The 20,391-nt window shown below is 35.9% G+C and overlaps 1 protein-coding gene across 4 annotated transcripts; it reads right to left on the bottom strand.

Moving 5' to 3' along the window:
• Positions 1 to 1,840: 1,840 nt before the first annotated feature.
• Positions 1,841 to 18,598, bottom strand: entpd6 (ectonucleoside triphosphate diphosphohydrolase 6). 4 transcript variants are annotated; one of them, XM_077239371.1, is made up of 14 exons: positions 18,435 to 18,598; positions 17,327 to 17,650; positions 15,688 to 15,761; positions 15,413 to 15,556; positions 14,019 to 14,094; positions 8,999 to 9,034; positions 8,668 to 8,756; positions 7,968 to 8,047; positions 4,987 to 5,051; positions 4,413 to 4,514; positions 3,321 to 3,461; positions 3,151 to 3,207; positions 2,532 to 2,647; positions 1,841 to 2,335 (listed from the first exon to the last, which is right to left on the bottom strand). In XM_077239371.1, exons 2-14 carry the CDS (start codon positions 17,577 to 17,579, stop codon positions 2,243 to 2,245), a joined length of 1,326 nt encoding a protein of 441 aa, XP_077095486.1. In that variant the 5' UTR covers positions 17,580 to 17,650; positions 18,435 to 18,598; the 3' UTR covers positions 1,841 to 2,242. The 4 variants fall into 4 exon arrangements, with proteins under 4 accessions (XP_077095486.1, XP_077095488.1, XP_077095485.1 ...); XM_077239373.1 differs by having other exon boundaries at positions 4,413 to 4,511; positions 18,435 to 18,585; XM_077239370.1 differs by having other exon boundaries at positions 15,688 to 15,765; positions 17,328 to 17,650; positions 18,435 to 18,565.
• Between the last annotated feature and the right edge of the window lie 1,793 nt (positions 18,599 to 20,391).

The raw sequence follows: 20,391 nt of genomic DNA, 5'->3' as shown, positions 1-20,391 counted from the left end.
GTGAGAGTAGCGTGATGGACTATGGCAAGCCGTTTTAACTTTTATTCATTTTCAGGATATGAATTCTTGACATCAACAATTAAATTTTCACTAGTTAAAATAATAGTTGTTGATTTTTAGGAATTAGATTTCTACTAGTAGCCTAACAATGGCAATTTTTGATATCAGAAATTAGCCTACATTTCCACTAGCTACAATGCTAATTTGATATCCACAATTAAATTTTCACTAGTAAAAATGCTAATTCTTGATATCAACAATTGAATTTCAACTAGTAAAAACTATAATTCTTGATATCTGTAATTGTATTTCTCTAGTGAAATGTCACCATAGGCTGCCATTCGATTCAAAATCAATTGTTGATATCAAGAATTGATTTCTTACTAGTTGAAATTACAATTTCACGTATCAGAAATACAATTCTTACTAGAACTAGAAATAAAGCTTTATTTCTGATATCAAGAATTCAGTTGTCACTAGTTGAAATGTCTATTCTTGATATCAACAATTGAATTGCTACTAGTAACAATGTTAATTTTTGATAATAATAATTCCATTTTCACCAGTGACAATGTTAATTTCTGATATCATAAATGTGATTGTTACTAGTAAGAAAGCCATTTTAGATATCTAAAATTATATTGATATCAGAAATACATTTTCAGATATCAAAAATTAACATTTTTACTAGTAGAAATCTAATTCCTGATATGAATAACTATTATTTTAACTAGTGAAAATTGAATTGTTGATATCAAGAATTCATATCCTGGAAATAAATAAAAGTTAAAACAGCTTGTCAAATGCCTATTGCTATTCCCAGGATATAAATTGTTAATATCAAGAATTATAGTTTTTACTAGTTGAAATTCAATTGTTGATATCAAGAATTAACATTTTTACTAGTGGAAATTGAATTGTTGATATCAAGGATTCATATCCTGGAAATGAATAAAAGTTAAAACGGCTTGCCATAGTATGGACTATACCTGATCTAAAACTATTTTCAAACATTTATATAATTATTATACCTAACTTAACTTGCACCCCAGATATGATCATCCTAGTGCAAAGGTCTGCTTCCATCCTAGAATTAAAATCGAAAAGGGTTTCTATTATGTTGCATTATTGTAGAGGTATTATTTATTTAAATCAATTTATATATTTGGTTTAAAAAATAAAAAAAGATTAAACTATTCCACAGACCCCCAGCACTCCTTTGCGCCCCCCTTGGGATCCCCAGACCCAAGTTTGAAAATCCCTGTTTTATGGGGTTCATACAGGAATGCAAGTTGCTGTGCTCTCAGGCACACGAAACTGTATTTTCATACCGTTTTCAATATATGGTCAATGGCTTCCACTGCCTTGTCAATACCCATCATTTGCTCCCAAACAAAGATAGGCAAGTTGCAAGGCAAGTTATATTCACAGACAAGGACAAGGAAACTCATATTTTGTAAATGCTATACAGATTAGAAAATGAAGTGCCCTAAAAGCCTCAATACCTACAACATCCTATGAGTAAACCTGAGTAATATATTGTGACATTCGGACTACCCAACCCCTGCAGGCCTTAGTGTTGCGACATCTGCTGGTGCCAAGAACGAACAGCAGCAAGTGTGTACAGTTGAAGGAAGTGAATGGAGATAACACAAGCCAGACCACATCCTGCGGTCTTACTTTGACTCTCTTGTGAACTTTGTGTAATAGCACTTTCTCAATACTGGACTATGTCCTCATCAAACAGCAAGTTAATAACTTCATCTGAGAAAAATACATGGACATGACGGCAACAGCTCAGCATAAAACATAAAAATAAAATAAAAATGCCCCCTTCCTCTGAGAGTAGATATTTAATAAGTATATGATTTGTTTGAACATATGCAATATATTAAATCGATCAAAAAGCTACAAAATAATTAAACATAAGATACAAATGAAATAACTTCAACTTGAGGGAAACAATTTTTTTGATCAGTTATGTATAGTTAACACTGACTGATATGATTCTGACATGCTGTAAACACCAAGACCAGTACATACATTTTACAATCACACATACCTTAACACCCTGGTAAGACACATTCAGAAAGTCAGAGGCATGTATAAAAACTCACATTTTCAATAAGTTCAATGACTAAATGGCAAATACAATCAATGTAGATATTTTTCCCAGAGAATTAAAACCAGTCAGTGCTTTACTGGGTTGTGGAGTGTTACAATGTTGTGAGAGTCTGTGTTTTCAGCACGTTCCGTGCTTACGGAGTGACTCTATGCACTGGAAAGTGGCACCGAGGGCCCAGCTAGTCTCCGCATTATTTATTTGTCTTGCCAGCTGAAATTTAAACAGAATGATACGGTTAAAGAAAATCACAGTTCCCCCCCCGAGTCATGACATTAGTTCTTCAAAATGTTACAGATAAATCACACACTGCTGTAGTTGGCCATATATGCGTGTTGCAATCTGTGTACAAAAGTCACCACACAGACAGTCCTATTAAGTCAGGAATCATAAATCAAGAGTAGCACACCTTCAGCTCTTTATCAGGCGGGAAGTCAAGCTCCTGAAGAAGTACAGAGATGTAGGTCAGATCCAAACACAGGAATGGATTCTCATTTATTCCTCCGGCTGACATGTTATTGCACACTGCACCACAAAGAAGAAAATGGATGAATTTTTTGTTGAGTTAAGGTAAACTGAGTGAACATTTTTATTAAAATCTAATATTACAGCAATAATGATATCCTGATAACTTAGAACTGCCACAATACTGGGTTGGTAAGATTTTTTTGTTTGTTTTTGAAAGAAGTCATTAGCTCTCACCAAAGCTGCATTTATTTGATCAAAAATAGAGTAAAAACAATAATATTGTGAAATATTATTACAATTTAAAATGCGTTTTCTATTCCTATATATTTTAAAATGTAATTTATTCCAGTGATGGCAAAGTGATTTTCAGCAGCCTTTACTGTAGTCGTCACTGTTTTTTGAAAAATATTTTCGATACATTTATGCATCTTGCTAAATAAAAGTATTAATTTTTTTCTAAAAAAAAATACTGATCCCAGACTTTTGAATGGTAGTGTACTTAGTTAAGAGTTACTTTCACAAATATAATCAGACTAATAAAACCACATCCAAACACTTACCTTTTTTTGCTCCTTCAATGTAATCACTGACTCTGACACTTCCCCCTTTGCTTTCATCTGAGACAGAGACAAACTATTTGTAAATGACTCATTTGCTACTCTTAAATCTTAGGGAAAAAGAGACAATGTTTGAATCAGATCAAATGACAGTAATCAGACTAATCTCTCACCAATGAGGCCCAGATCCACAGCCCTGTCGTAGTAGTAAGAGAATCCGTAGAAGTCTAGGTCTTTTACTTCCTCTGTTTTTCTCACCTGTTTGTAGATCATCTTTTCCACTTTTTTAAGGCAAGACTCATAGATGGGCTCCCCTGGAACAGAGAACATACACAAGTGATTCAAATAAAACACATACAGGTTCACTCTTTATTGATAAACAGGACTGTTATACATTTTTATAAGATCTTATATATGATAAGATTCTGGGGAGTAATTAAACACACCCTATCTGTTTGTTCACACCTGTCTTTGTGGTGTTTTTAAAATGCTTTAAGACAAACCATGTGCAAATTCATAGGTAAACACCATTGCAGAGTATTTTTTTTCTTTAAAACGGCAGTGAAACAAAGTCAGTCTCAAAAGCACGGTTTAAAATTACTGGTGTTTCTAACATCACAAACTACCTAGTAACCAATCACGTCAACGTGCCGGTGGGCTTTAGCATATCATCATTACTATGCTCGGAAGCAGGGGAGTCTCAAGAGAAGCCAGGTTACCCTGCTATATTTTTCTGTTGATATTGAAAATCGGGTAGATTTATATTTATATTATGATGTTATGATGAACTATATGGCTTTCTCCATCTCCACTGACGTTCTAAGTTGTTTAAAGCTTTTCTAAGGATACTGATTTTGAGAAGGCAGACTGAGATTGTGTAACATTAGCAACACCTTATTAGCTGTTTGATAACAGAGTCAAGCAAAAGGCTAATCATATTAATTACCGTTTTGTGTCCGACATTGTACACATTGATACATAAACACAACACATTACTCTATAATTCACTCTTCCACTTTTTCTTCTGAATCAGTTTCTGGTTCAAACATATTATGGCTGAAACCAGTATTTCCACTTGCCAGTGTGCAGCATTTACTACAGTAAAGTTGACCGAGTGGACCAGGTATTCTGAGCTCGTGGAGACCATAGTGGAGATGGGGCAGTGATCAAAGATGAGTTTAAGGGATAAAATTATTGATTACAGGGGGACTTTAAAGGTTAAAGAAATACAAAAACCTAACCCATACAGACAACATATTTCATACCTGCTTTCTGGCCTTTCACAGTATAGAGTACCTCTGCATGCTCCCACTGTCCAGAGTAATCTGAGGCTAGACATGGACTAATCAGCTCTTTGGGTCCTGCTACTGAAGAAGAAGAAGAAGAAGGATTTATTTATGCATATTAGCGTTTTTAGTGCCACTATGTGGTGTGACTGTGACACTGCTGAGGAAGACAAATCCAAACATGAGTTCTGCAGTGCCACCTGGTGGCCAAACATAAAAGCCTGTTTACACAAACAAATTAATGTCTTGCTCATAATAACCATAAAACCCACTCAGAGAGAAGCGGGATACACTCATACAACAGACAAAACTATAAACAAAGAAATCTGATTACATCTCTAGTGTACTAAATGTAAATCCCAGCAGTAAACTGCATGTAGAAGCTATTGCACTGATGGCAGTTTCTCTCTTTGGCCTCAACTAAATCAGTGCAACAGCTGGCCACCAAGGAATTAATCTTCAGTGCGTTATTAAGAGATTAGATAATGGCTTATTTATCTAGTGAATGAGGTCTTTAAAAAACAGAGATGAAGAGAGATTGTAGACCACATACAAGGCTGTCCTTCAAACCCTCCCAACACAGCAAGTCTGGCTGACATCAAGCCCAGGCCAAGGTAACTACAGAAAAAGACCAGAGACATTAAAGGGATGAATATGCAAGATACAAAAAATACAAATTAACTACTGATCAAAAATTTAGGGGTACATTTATTTATTTATTTTAAATTAATACTTCTCAAGTGCTCTTCTTTTAATCTTTCTATTCATCAAAGAATCATGAACAAATGTATCATAGCTTCAACAAAAATACAAAGCAGCTCAACATTGATAATAAAAAATGTTTCTTGAGCAGAAAATCAGCATATTAAAATTATTTCTAAAGGATCATGTGACACTGAAGACTCGAGTAATGATACTGAAAATTCAGCTTTGCATCACAGGAATAAATTACATCTTAAAATATATTAAAATAGAAAAGAGTTATTTTAAATAGTAATAATATTTCACAATATTACTGTTTTGACTGTATTTTGGTCAAATAAATGCAGCTTTGGCGAAAAGAGGCTTCTTTCAAAAGCATTCAAAAAGTCTTACTGACCCTAAACTGTTGAACGGTAATGTATATGTATTTTATAACATATGAAATGCTGAAATATTTGTGATTTATAGTTATATGAATGTATGAGATAGCACACTTTGGAATAAGAGTCATGCACCATAAGTGAATCCTCATCCAACACTATCTTGCCTTTTAAACATCAATGAGTAAAGACTGTTTGGTTGGCCTCTGCTGGAGGGTTTGTTGCGTCAAATCTCCTGCAGTGAATAACTAGTAATTCTAGTAATCTGGAGAGGAGTCCCACAATGGGATTGTAATTGGAGGCTTGTGTGATTACACTCTAATCAGGAGAGCGAGGCGAGGCAAATAAACACCGCCTCATATACACTTGTCATGCACTAATCAATGAGCTAGCATAACCTAGAAAGCCCTAGACAACCCTAACCAAGCACAGCAACCAACGAGTGGTGGTGTCAAACATCGGGCAGAGCTTTGATCCTGGTGCTAGAGGACTGCAAGTCACGTAACATCACTGTTGGGCCGCTGAGGAAGCTGAAGTTTTTAAAGGGGTCCTATTATGCTTTTCCACTTTTTCAACTTTAGTTAGTGTGTAATGTTGCTGTTTGAGCGTAAAAAAGATCTGCAAGGTTACAAAGCTCAAAGTCCACTCTAAAGAGAGATACAACAAACTCTTTTGGACTACAACACCGTAGTAATAATAATAATCCCCGCCCACGGAATACACAAAAATTGGGAAGGAGTCTTGGTTGAACTGCATTAGAGAAGACTTTGTGTTGCCGCAAAGACACTGTTTTTTTCCACCTCGTTTCCAAAACTCATTTGTTTGGCCTTCCGAAGGCTGGTGGTTAAAACTTTAAAAACTGTTCCGGAACATTATAATCCCAACGTTTATCTGTGTACTGCACATTTTATGGTGAACAACTGGTTTTCTGTTGCTTTGGTAAGCTCTCGCTTTTGTAGGACGGTTTACCGCTCCATAGGAAAGTTAACCATGTTTTTGTGATCGATCATTGTTTGTATTAGCTTAGTTTTCTGACAAATATCACAATTAAATGGTGGATAACATCGTATCTATAATGTATAAGAAAATTACTTTATACCACTATATACTTTAAGAAAATTACATACCACTCTGAAACATCCTATGAAAGCTGTCCATGAAATCAGTTCTGCACAATCCTCTTGTTAACATTGTCAGGGTCTGAATTGGGCTCAAATTGGTTTGAAATTGACGCCATCCTTATTCATATTTACACTAGAGAAGAACTCGCAGTTATGGAGGGGAGGGACATTTCCCAAACACGCGCTAAATGGTGCCAATCACAACACACTGGGACAGCTAACCAATCACAGCACATTTCGTATTTCGGAAGGAGGGGCTACATTATTGGTGTTCGAGCCAATAATGTAAAATATGTGAAAAATAATGCATTATTTAAACAATCAGCATGAAAGTATATTCTAGTACACCCCAAAAACAAAATCAAGACCTCGTAAAAGTGCATAATAAGACCCCTTTAAACAGCAATATGCTGAAACTATAACTTAAAATGGATGTACTAAAGACTTGCATGAGGATATTGGATATTTGTTCGTGCTCATTTTCTATATTTTTACATTTAATATTATCGTCCTCTAAAAATCTTACTTAAAGCGGCACTATGCAGTTTTTTTAGCTTAACTGAACAGCTTCGGAGTTATTGGAATGGTTATATGACTCTTTTCGGGTTGAATGGTGGCCGTCTCAAAAGCACCGTCGGAAGAGTCTAGAAAAAGGTAACGAGAATCTGACAGCGCGAGGAACTGCACAAGAGTGCCAGTCGATCAGGCTTTCACGTCAGAATGTAGGCTCACTATTGGCCAGCATCACGCACATGACCAGCGTTGGCCAATAGTGAGCCTACATTCTGACGTACAACCCAAAAGCGCTGCGCTGTTACACTACGTGAACTCACTCAGAGGCCAACACAGAGTCTTACGGGTTGGAACAACGTAAGGGTGAGTAATTACTGACAGATTTTTCATTTGTGGGTGAACTATCCCTTTAAAAACAGTTTAACAACTTAATGTAAAAAAAAAAAATAATAATCTTCAACCAATCTAAAAATGGATATCCATTTTTCATGCTATGCGTTATAATGTTGTGATGCCTAAAATTTACTTGTAGCATTTAAAATAGTTGATTTCTGTCATTAATCTTTCATGTTTTATTTATTTTTACAAAATAGTATATAATTTAAAAATGTATGGGTATAAGCCAGAAATAATATTTTTTCACAGATTGCTCAGTGAGAATGTGTACATGTAAAAAGAAGAGAAAGAAAATGCCATTATTTTTTTAAACGTGTTAAAAGACTTTACTGAAGAATCTCTTCTACAGAATTCAACAGCATAATATATTTCTTTATTCGCCACATTCTTTACCACTTTAACTTATGCCCAGCCCACTTTACCTGTGTGAGTAGAGGGCGTGACTGATGTTGAACATCTGAAACGATGTCACATAATCAATGGGTGAGGTCTGGATGGTTTTCTGTACAGGAACGAAACACAAACAAGCAAATATATTTATTATAAAAGTAGAATTCCTGAATAGTAGAATCTTCTTTTAAGGATTTTAGAATTCCTTAAAAGTAGAATCTTCTTAAGCAGGAATCTGGTAGAATGACAGATTACAATTCTATTTTGTACTAGTCTCATCACTGCATTTTTTTGTCCAGTATAATTTTTTAAAACAACTTTAGTCAGCAACTGCCTAGTGTAGCAGTTTTAACTCCAGACTATAACACAACATCTATCAGCAACTACAAGTAAGCTGCAATCTGTAGAGCAGTTCCTCTCTGAGCTCATGTTTGGAACTAGAGCTCTCGGAGAAACTGTGTAATGACATAATAAATTAGTCCTCAATCCAAACAGCCTGTACAGGACCTGACCTAGTTCAAGGGAAAGAATCTCTCTAACTCTCTCCGACCAATGTACAACAACCTTCATTTACAAGGCCTATAGGATTAACAGGACATTTGCGGATTAATACATTGGATGGGAGAACATCACGATACTTTGTTAAGAGACATGACTTCATTAACATGGGTATACAGATATTTGTTTGTGTATATATCAGTGTATATATATATATGCATGTACACGGCTCACTTCATCCTGTAGAGCAAAGGTGATCTGGGTCGAGCCTCCTCCTAAATCCAGCATGCCTACTGTAGGAGTCTCAGTGCCATGAAGACTACCTGTGAAGGAGAGACTTTTTAAATCACTCTGACTAATCATTCTAAGGAACAAACCAAACATTTTCAAGTAAAAGTAAAGAAGAAAACAAAAGAAAAAAGTTTGCATGTGGGCAGGGTGACTGTTGAAAGGTATAAAATAGTCATATATTTGTGTCCAGATTAATCTTTGTTATTGTTCTGTTGATGTTCATTGATTAAATTGTCGTGACATACAGTATAACATGACTACTAAAATTGCTTACCTATTAAAAAGTTTATGGTAATCCAAGCTGACATGCCTGTGTAAATACAAATGTGCATTAATTCTTAGCGCAATAATTACATTTTCCTTAAACTTTTTAAGTTCATTTATAGTTGTACTATAAAAAAATACTACTTTCTCACAGTCCTACAAATAACATTTCAGGCAGAAAAATACAGGTCCTTCTCAAAAAATTAGCATATTGTGATAAAGTTCATTATTTTCCATAATGTAATGATAAAAATTAAACTTTCATATATTTTAGATTCATTGCACACCAACTGAAATATTTCAGGTCTTTTATTGTTTTAATACTGATGATTTTGGCATACAGCTCATGAAAACCCAAAATTCCTTTCTCAAAAAATTAGCATATTTCATCCGACCAATAAAAGAAGTGTTTTTAATACAAAAAAAGTCAACCTTCAAATAATTATGTTCAGTAATGCACTCAATACTTGGTCGGGAATCCTTTTGCAGAAATGACTGCTTCAATGCGGCGTGGCATGGAGGCAATCAGCCTGTGGCACTGCTGAGGTGTTATGGAGGCCCAGGATGCTCCGATAGCGGCCTTAGGCCACGTCCACACGAAGCCGGTGCGTTCCCTATCCGATCTTTTTTTTTCCTCGTTCTAAAAAAAAATTCCATAAACACGGCGTCGTCTCAAGAAATATCTGCGTACGAGACGATGTAATTCGACTTGCGCATAAACCTTGCGCACTGTATACAATAATATACAGTAATATTAGGCACAGTAGCTTCTTTTCTTTTCTTTTTTACCAAGAACATTATTGAACAATATGAAAAACTATAAATGGTACAAAATAGGGATGAGTCACGATAGTCGAGTAGTTAGCAGACGCATTAAGCTTGCCACAAAGAACCGGCAAATAGCCTAATCATTATGAATGTGTCAAATATAGCAAGGAGAAATTTTAATTGTTTATTAATAAACTAGTGTTTTGTGTGACGATGCTGACTCGCCACCTTCGCAGTATTGTAAAGGTGCCTATAGAGAGAAATGCACACTTCATATGGATTATTAGAGTTGTCTGTTTCTTTTCGTTTTGAATTGTTTTGTTTAAAAGTAGACATTTCAAGCTTAGATATATTTCTGAGTTTATGTTCATTTATGAGACAAGCTCCAGTTCTCGTGCGATGCAAGTTATATCGCGTCGGCGCCTCCATGTCCTGATTATAGGCTATTGTCTGCTATATTTCCAGGCAATTTGTTAATGAAACATTGATTAAAATTAAGATTTTCACTTAAATTGAAATTCACTTTAAAGAAAGGCTTTATACAAAACAAAACTTAATGAAGTGGTCAAAATGATGTGTCTCGATAATGCGCATCTTACTCACGCTGTTCACTTTTCATATAGGGCCTAATCAACATATATGAAATGGAAAAAATACCATCAAAACATAAATATGAAACTAACTTTTCTTTAATGTCTACAACATATAGGCCTACAGTACAGAGAAATTTAATGTCGTAGCGAACGCCGTGTCACTGGTGAGCATGAGGGGCAGAGGTGCGTTTTTTGAATAATAATCAAATAATTCCCAGCGATCGTCGAATATTATGTTTGATTGACATGCCCATCTCTACAAAATACGAAAAGTCTTAATCAGACAAAATACAAGCATCATAGCATAAGAACGAAATATAAATAAATAAAATAAAAATACATTAAAGTAGGCCTAAATATTAAATAAATAAATAAATAAATAAATAAATAAATAAAAGAGGCTCAGTAGCTTCTGAAGCATGAACTCAAGCAAGTAGTCGCAGTTGTTGCTGTTATGGCTACTGATTTAGCGTGTCTGACTAGTCGACACGTGGGGTGATGACATCATCGTTTCACAAAATATACGGATTGGCCGTACACACGAAATCGCAAGGGCGTCGTTTTCAGATTTATCCACTTTGGGACCCGGTTTCAAAAAATAGCGGTTTCAGTCTCCCAAAACGCCGGATCCGTGTGGACGAAACGCCAATACGATAAAAAATGTATACGTATACAGCGAAACGCGTCTTCGTGTGGACGGGCCCTTAAGCTCATCCAGAGTGTTGGGTCTTGCGTCTCTCAACTTTCTCTTCACAATATCCCACAGATTCTCCATGGGGTTCAGGTCAGGAGAGTTGGGAGGCCAATTGAGCACAATAATACCATGGCCAGTAAACCATTTACCAGTGGTTTTGGCACTGTGAGCAGGTGCCAGGTTGTGCTGAAAAATGAAATCTTCATTTCCATAAAGCTTTTCACCAGATGGAAGCATGAAGTTCTCCAAAATCTCCTGATAGCTAGCTGCATTGACCCTGCCCTTGATAAAACACAGTGGACCAACACCAGCAGCGGACATGGCACCCCAGACCATCACTGACTGTGGGTACTTGACACTGCACTTCAGGCATTTTGGCATTTCCTTCTCCCCAGTCTTCCTCCAGACTCTGGCACCTTGATTTCCGAATGACATGCAAAATTTGCTTTCATCCGAAAAAAGTACTTTGGACCACTGAGCAACAGTCCAGTGCTGCTTCTCTGTAGCCCAGGTCAGGCGCTTCTGCCGCTGTTTCTGGTTCAAAAGTGGCTTGACCTGGGGAATGCGGCACCTGTAGCCCATTTCCTGCACACGCCTGTGCACGGTGGCTCTGGATGTTTCTACTCCAGACTCAGTCCACTGCTTCCGCAGGTCCCCCAAGGTCTGGAATCGGTCCTTCTCCACAATCTTCCTCCGGGTCCGGTCACCTCTTCTCGTTGTGTAGCGTTTTTTGCCACACTTTTTCCTTCCCACAGACTTCCCACTGAGGTGCCTTGATACAGCACTCTGGGAACAGCCTATTTGTTCAGAAATTTCTTTCTGTGTCTTACCCTCTTGCTTGAGGGTGTCAATGATGGCCTTCTGGACAGCAGTCAGGTCGGCAGTCTTACCCATGATTGCGGTTTTGAGTAATGAAACAGGCTGGGAGTTTTTAAAAGCCTCAGGAATCTTTTGCAGGTGTTTAGAGTTAATTATTTGATTCAGATGATTAGGTTAATAGCTCGTTTAGAGACCCTTTTCATGATATGCTAATTTTTTGAGATTCATCAGTATTAAAACAATAAAAGACCTGAAATATTTCAGTTGGTGTGCAATGAATCTAAAATATATGAAAGTTTGTTTTTTATCATTACATTATGGAAAATAATGAACTTTATCACAATATGCTAATTTTTTTAAAAGGACCTGTACATAAAGATCATATTAAATACATAAATAACAAGATCTGAATTTTCAGCTTTATTACTCCAGTCTTTAGTGTAACATGATCCTTCAGAAATCATTCTAATATGCTGATGTGGTGCTAAAAGGGATACCTCACCCGAAAATTTAAATTCTGTCATCATTTACTCCCTCAAGTTGTTCCAAACCAGTATGTGATTCTTTCTTCTGTTGAACTAAAAAAAAGAAGATATTTTGAAGAATGTTAGTAACTACACAGTTGACAGCATAGTTCTGTCAGGTTTGGAACAACTTGAGGGAGAGTAAATGATGACAGAATTAACATTTTTGGATGAACTATGCTTTTAAGAAACATTTCTTATTATCAATGTGGATACAGTTGAAAACCAGTGCTGCTTAATATTTTTGTGGAAACTGCTATTTTTTTTCAGGATTCTTTGATGCACAGCTTTATTTAAAATAGTCTAATATTAATTAACATTAAAAATGTCTTTACTGTCACTTTTGATCAATTTAATGTGTCCATGCTGAAAAAAGCAAAACAAGTACTGACCCAAAACCTTTGAACAGCACTGTACATCGTATGATGTTGATTCCATACGTTTAGAGAGTTTTGCATTAACATATAGTCAAGGTCCGGCCAGATCACAAAGACTTTGGCGAGTGAGGGCATCATTGGATCTTTGTGCTAAAACTCTTATAAACTGTATGTTTGTTTTGAATGTAGGTTGCTTCTTAACAAAGTAAGGGGCTTTATCTCTCAGAAATAACCAAACTCACTTAGTATCTATAAACTACATCCCGTTCCCTCACATATACCACTTAGGCACAGCATTAACAAAAAGTCTGTATGATTTGCTGTGATGGACTAATCTGGTTGGGTAAGCTTGTGTGTCCAGGAGAGTTTAGACTCACGCTGATAATGAGACTGAGATTATCCGTTTACAGGGCCTGCAGAGTTTAAGCATTAATTTTACAAAATTTGAAACACAAATTGCTACCCATTAAGCAAAGACAACTTGTATATCAACAAAACAAACAGTATTAACCTGGCTTTTGCAAAACACGGTTTGCCCATGCTAGTTTTGTTCCTTTAAAAGCAATTTACTGCCTAGCAAATTAATGGTCGCTAATCTGTTTGCTGAGATTATAGTGCACACGGGACATTATCCTCTGGGCTCATTATTACTTGTGTGAACTATTTTAAAGGATTGGATTAAAGTCCCATATACGCATTATCTATCATTAATATACACACACAGCTCAAGCCATTACTGAAGAAAATTTCAATTTACAACTTATATGCCAGAAGCGCAAATGCTTGACCGCAGTGGCCAGAAGCTTTTGACGAGCCGGAGATGTACAGTAACATCTGCCGGTTTCACATTCCATACGGACAGACTCCTGCATGGATCATAGCTCAGCAAAACACTGCAACATTACAATCATAGAAACGAGAACTTTTGTCATCTGTAAGAACTTTCAGGATGTAGTTTTTTACGTTAGGCTCAAAATAAAAGTGTTAGGATTCTATTATTATTATGAATTTATTTATTTGCTATTTAAATAATTATTGAAATAATCTGACCATCATACCGTAATCAAAGAGCCCTGTTGTTAAAATAATTAGATGCTAAAAAGTGCCACTGCAATAGATTTTTCCTTTCAATATATGGTAGGCTACACAATGCTTAAAAGTTGTAGAATATTCTATCACAATTTGAAAACGAACAATCTTGTTTATTACAAATCTGACATTATTAAGTAGGGCAAAGGAGTAATTGACTAGGTACCTTCGTCTGTGCCATCCATGATTGACACACTGTCTGGTCTATAGAAGAACAAGGATTCGCTAAACACCTCCCTCACCTGCAGTGGAGAGATTTTAGGTTTAACATGGCAAGACATGGTTAGAAAATACTGAGATGACAGGCTGAAGAACAAGAAATGCCTGAAGACACCTCTCATATCTACAACCTTACTAAACCTTTAGTGTATTAAAAAAATAAAACTTTTACCCCACCCTTTACAGTAACTTTGTACTGCATGTCTAATATCACTGTCTCCTTAAAATTGTGTTGAAGTATTCCTCATGTATAAGCTGCTTTGCAAAAGAAAGACAACATCTGCTAAATTAACAATTGTAAAAGAAACTGAAATTTTATGATATAGTAACAAAATACATTTAGTTAATTCAAAGCACTAGCCCCACGTACTAGCTGTAAGACGGTATAGAGATTTTTCTAGGTTTTTTTTATAATGGGTTTTTTCAATTTATATATACTGGATATTTACTGGAATTTCCAACTTCGATACGATACGTTGAAAAATAGTGATATTCGATACCATTTTCGAATAGGAAAAAACTTCCATATATACCAGCAAACAGATAATTTAATTAAAGTTACAAAACAAGATCAGCGAGTGATTTGCTCTTTTTCTTTTGTTCTTTGATTAACATGACAGACAGCAGCAGGTTTATTAGACTGCTGTCACTTTAAGAGATCGTGCATGGATTCCAATATACGGTTACACCGTTACTGTTGAACATTTAATCACAATAAGTCACGAAAAAGACAATTGAGCACTCGTGAACTGTTTGAGGGCGGCTTTAAGAGAGCGCTACTTATATAGGTCAGTGGTGAGAGTGTTTTTGGTAAAATTACGCTTAATACAAGCACTATTTAACTGGAGTGAATGAGATGAGTGAGTGACAGGAGGCGGTTTGTGTCAATTCGCCGTCGGAGAGAAGATAGAGAGAATGCGCAGCTGGCATCGGTGTATCGATACTGCAGAAAAGGAGTATTGGAACCATTTCATATATTTCAGTATCGATACATCTCAAAAGACTTTTTTTTTTTTTTTACAACACTAGTCTGCGGTAAACATAACTTGACGATACTTGAATGTTTTGTTCCACAACGTAAACTGCACACTTACACTACAACTGTTCTTATCTAGTGACTTATTAGAAACATAGGCTATGTTGTTTAAAAAAAAATAACAGCAAAATGTTCAAGCATCGTCAAGTTATGTTTACCACATACCTTATTTTATTCATAAATTGAAAAATCGCCATTGGAAAATCTTGAGGGAACCACTGGCGAATCAGTCTTCTGGGATTTGACGTCATCCCTGCACTACTCTATACAGTGAAGGTTTGTTGGGCGACTGATGGATCTCTGACCTTGTCCAGCAGGATGGTGGCCTTCTCACCAGGCAGCAGTCTGAGCCCTGCCGTGGCTCTGAGCATAAGAGGGGAAGAACTCCATAACGTTTCAGGAACCGTGTCTTTAGCAACCTTTAACAGTCCCAACAGCCCCTCCTTACTCTGTAAAACAGCACTGGCTACATTAATATGACCGTCAAACTGTAGATGGAAAAGTTACAATAACAAAACTTTTGCAAAGGCATTTACGAAGGGTTCAAAACTATAAAACTTGATCACATTTTACTGGTTACCTTTTCTGGGTCATCAGCATATGCAGACAGTCCAGGTTTTATAGCTCTAAATGTCTCGTGGGCTAATTTTGGAGCTTCCGATAACACACAAAGACAAATGTTAGCTTTCAAAACAGTGAAATATCATAACATTGATTTATAATTAAATATATTTACACATTAAATTTCTTTTTTAAAGAAATGAATACTTTTAATCAAAAGGAAAGGATGCATTAAATTGATCTAGTGGCAGTAAAAACATTCAAATTAATACTGTACTTTCGCACTTTCTATTCGTCTTCAGAAGCCCAAAAAAAAAAAACTATAATGATTTACAAAACAAAAAAAGTTAAGTTTCAGCTGTGCTATCAGAGGAATAAATTACATTTTAAAATGTATTAAATATAAAACTGTTATTTTAAATTGTAATAATGCTTCACAATATTAGTGTTTATACTTTACTTTTTATCAAATAAATGCAGCCTTGGCAAACATTTCACCAACCCCAAACTTTTGAAAGGTAGAGTATATGAAATAAAATTCATAAAAGGATATGTGAAACACTGATTAACTGCAGTAGTAGGGTTCCACGTGGCTTATATCAAAGTTTGCATAATAAACGATATAAACAAATGTTTCAGCCACTGATCAAATCTAACCATACTCTTCATTGTGACCTTTGACCCATCAGGCTTAGCTAGGATGTATGTGCATAGACTACTTGATGTCCATTATAATATGACAATCATAGGTTTAACAATAAAGGCTAAAGCAGCACTTAACTGATTTAGCTCAGAATTGGGATGCAATAACTAAGCCATTGGACGATCAGGGCTGTGCTAGGCAGTAAACCTAATGTCTGTGGATAACACCCACACAGTCAACATACCCCTGGTTTTACTATAGTAACACTGTGGTATTTTGGCGGTAAGGTTGTAGATTTAAAATAAATAAATTATCAGGTATGTATGTGTGCATTTCAGTGTACAAGTAGGCTAGTAGTTTTCAAGTGATCTATCCAGCCCTTACTTTTTCTTTTACCACAGTAACCATAATTTTCAAAAAAACCCATGGCCATATTTATTGGCACTACTACAAAATCATAATTTATTATTAACATTAATATTTATTATATGTATTGTAATATCTTTGGCATTTACCTTTTATCAATAACTTCAGTAACTATGGTATTTAAGTGCAAAATATATTTGCCACAATGTTATTTTAGTATTATTTATCAACTATTTTAGAATTTATTAACATTTTGAATTAGCTTTTATTTTTACATTTAAAAATTGTATATCTTAAACTAGCTTTCATTTTTTTATTATTTCAGTTTTAGTAATTTTAGCAACATCAATTTCAGTAAGTTGCCAAAGCAAAATTTCTAATTTAAGTTTAATATTTATATTTTATTTTAGCTTTGTATCAATTGACGCAAAACAACACTGCTTGCTTATCTGTTGTACATAAATATTTGAAGACTAGGCTACATTTACAGAGTTTTTTTTAAAAGTCATTCTTATGAAAAGGCTTTTGTTATGTGGTCTTATTTGCAGTGTGTTGCTTGACCCTTTTAGAGATCATTAATGCCCTTAATTTGAACTTTTCGATTATTAGTCTTTGAGTGGACTCAAATACCTCTTAAATTTGAACATACCATTTGGCTCCATCTGAAATTTGAAGATGTGAATCCTGGTTCCAGTGCTTCCAGCATCAAACATTATACCATACTGGAAATTTTCACTGACCACCAGAGATGAGGTCGGATGTTTACGGGTATCCATCCTATACTGGGGCAGCTGGTCAGATACCGGTGGCTTGGAGTCAACATAATGATGTTTGACGTAGGTGAGGTAGACCACCAGGCATCCCACAAACATAAAGATGAAAGCTAGCTTTGGGAACCTCATAATGGCAGACAGAGGTACATGATGTGGAGTCAATTTTCCAATGCAGCAGGCTCAACAGTTCTCTCCACTACCTACAGAAAAAACACACACACACAATCACACACAGACACACACACACACACACACAAAACCATCATATAAAAAAGGTTTAAATTTGCTATGAGATGAAGTATGAAATATCACCGACCCAAGTGAATACAAAGTCATTAGTTTAAATTTTAATGAGAAGCTATCAGATTTAACAAAGCCAAGACACACAGTATTAACCTGTTCCTCACTCAAAACATGAAATAAATCCATGTTGATGAATTCAAAAATGATGTCCTATATTTTCTGCCACAAATATGACGTCACACAACTTGTTAAGGAATTACTACTAATAACTAGCCACACCTGAAAAGCAAAACAGCTGTTGCAAAGCCTACAATTAACGTATGCGTTATCTGAACAATATGGGGTTTTTTTTTTATCAACATTGTAAGATTTTCTGACTGTGATGACAGTTCAATAAATGGAGCTATTTAAGTCAATAATTTAAGTAAATTCTAGATTCGCCAATATTTAACACAACATTCGAAACATTGTCTATCGGTGATGTTGAATAGGTTTCGATAGGCAAAAAGAATACACACACATTGAGTGGGAAAATACAAACGAGAGATGCACCAAAACACAGGTGAACACTTTAGAACATGGTGAGCATATTAATCTAAAATAATAACTGTATATAACACTTGTACTTTATTTTAATTTTGTTTCATGTCTCCAGAATAATGTGAGAACAGATAGATACATTTCATAGCTATGAAACAACAATGTCATTATCCGTATTTTTAATATTTAAGATCGTTATACCTAGTTCTCTGTAGCAAAATCATATTCCTTCGGATCCGAGTCGTGTTTTCTGAATCGACGAATAGCCATGGTGAGATTTTGACATGTTATTCCTTTTGAAAAATCGCCAAACTCCTCTGGGCTCTTTTTGATTACGTCAGTATCGTGCAACGTGGAGATGACGTAAGGCGAATACGTACAAAAGAGAAGACACTCACAAAAAAAACAAAAAAACAACCATAGTAACACTTGCAGCAATGTTATAATGATAAATACTGTTTATGAAAAGACAATAATATTCCTCAGATTTTTTTTTCTGTTACGTTAAAATCCTTTTGCTTGGGAAATCCATAATTATGTAGTTGTTAAATCGGCTTAAATGTTGTCACTTTGCCCCCCACCCCCTCACCCCAATGGGACGCCTAAAACGAACATTAATGATGTTAGTTTTAATAGCCTATTTAGTTTCCGTTTAGATTGTAAGCAAATTAATTGTTTACTTATACTGATAGGCCTACTTTCTTCTTGACTCCCTTTTGAGCCAATTCGGTTTGGGTGAAGAAATACAAGATCGAATTTACTGATATTAAATCCCTAGGAAAGTAATTGGTTCTGAATTGCAGTATCCAAAAAATGTCCACTCACATAGTGGTTTTGCCTGAAATTTGAATCCTTTGATAATTCATTTTTGAACTGATTCCATCTGAATCCAGTAAAGTAGACATGTGTGGGCCAAAAAAATCAATGGACATGTAAGCCACATTTAAAATATATGAATTTTCATTGCATTAGAAAACAAAACATCAAACCAAGTGGCATCTTACTGCAAACAAATTATGGCATTAGTCCAAATACATTTAGTCTTCATCTTGAACAGTAGGCCAACAACATCTAAATTTTTGTGTTTGACAACTAATCAATCTTCTATTTATGAAATGTTTTGCTTGAAACATATGCTTGTGTTTTGTTGTAAAATCAAGTTAAAGCACAAGTTCTATTGCCATTTTCAAGCCTCATTTCGACTGTTCAATGCTTCCCTCTTAACCTCCTGAGACCCAGAGAGCCAATTACACTTTCATTGTGCTGTTTTCAATATGGCACCAGCTGGTCTCTCCACGAGGCCCTGTGAGTTTTGTTAAAGTTTACCAGGCTGTGGCAGCTATACATGACCTGTTGCGCATCTCCATTCATTACCTTAATTAACCATCATTAGGCCTGCTATATGGGCCAATCTGTGGTTCCCTCCTACACTTTCTCATGCAACATGCGACACCCCCATCTGAGCTTGAATTTCAGCCACTGAGTGACCTATAAGGAGAGGTCCCTGCGAGGGGGGTGGAGATGGTTTTGATGATATTCATTTGACGCTTTCCATTGAGAGTGTCTGTGAGCACAGTGCAAGCTTGAAAGGACCATATGCTCTCTTTTTACACGAGGGTATATGTGTGAGCGCATCTATCTAGGACACAAGGTCCAGCAGGGGGTGAGGGGCAACAGACCGCCTAATATAAGACCATTCTCACTTATCAAAAATCAATGTGGGCGGACTTTTTAAGGGGGAAGGGGACGATGGCCATCCCTCCAAACTGTTGCACTCTGACCGCCCCCCTCAAAAAGCGATGCATACATGACTTCCCCCATTATAACTTGAGCAGTCATTACAGACGTACCTCAACAGTTGCAGCAGAAAGCAAAACGCCCCCTCCTCGTCCCCCCTCAGCCCTTCATAAATGACCTGATCTCTGTCTTTTTACTCACCAATAATGGGCTAAGTGGCAGTTTGCATACTGCACAGGGATTGTGAAGAGAAAAAATGGAGGGTAGATCAACAAATGTATTCGTAATAAAAGGTGTTTTCACAAAGCTTCTGCTGTTCATTTTTCTAGCTGAATAGATATTTAGCTGCATATTCATATTCGCCTTTCATTCATATCACATATTTTAGTAATCATCATACATTAGGTATTATTCAAAAGCT

Source organism: Siphateles boraxobius, unplaced genomic scaffold, assembly GCF_051911475.1.
Source record: "Siphateles boraxobius isolate OS27281-9 unplaced genomic scaffold, OSU_SipBor_1 22, whole genome shotgun sequence".
Classification (NCBI taxonomy): domain Eukaryota; kingdom Metazoa; phylum Chordata; class Actinopteri; order Cypriniformes; family Leuciscidae; genus Siphateles; species Siphateles boraxobius.
Note: the sequence above shows the minus strand (reverse complement) of the source record. Positions and strands in the feature narration are given on the sequence as shown.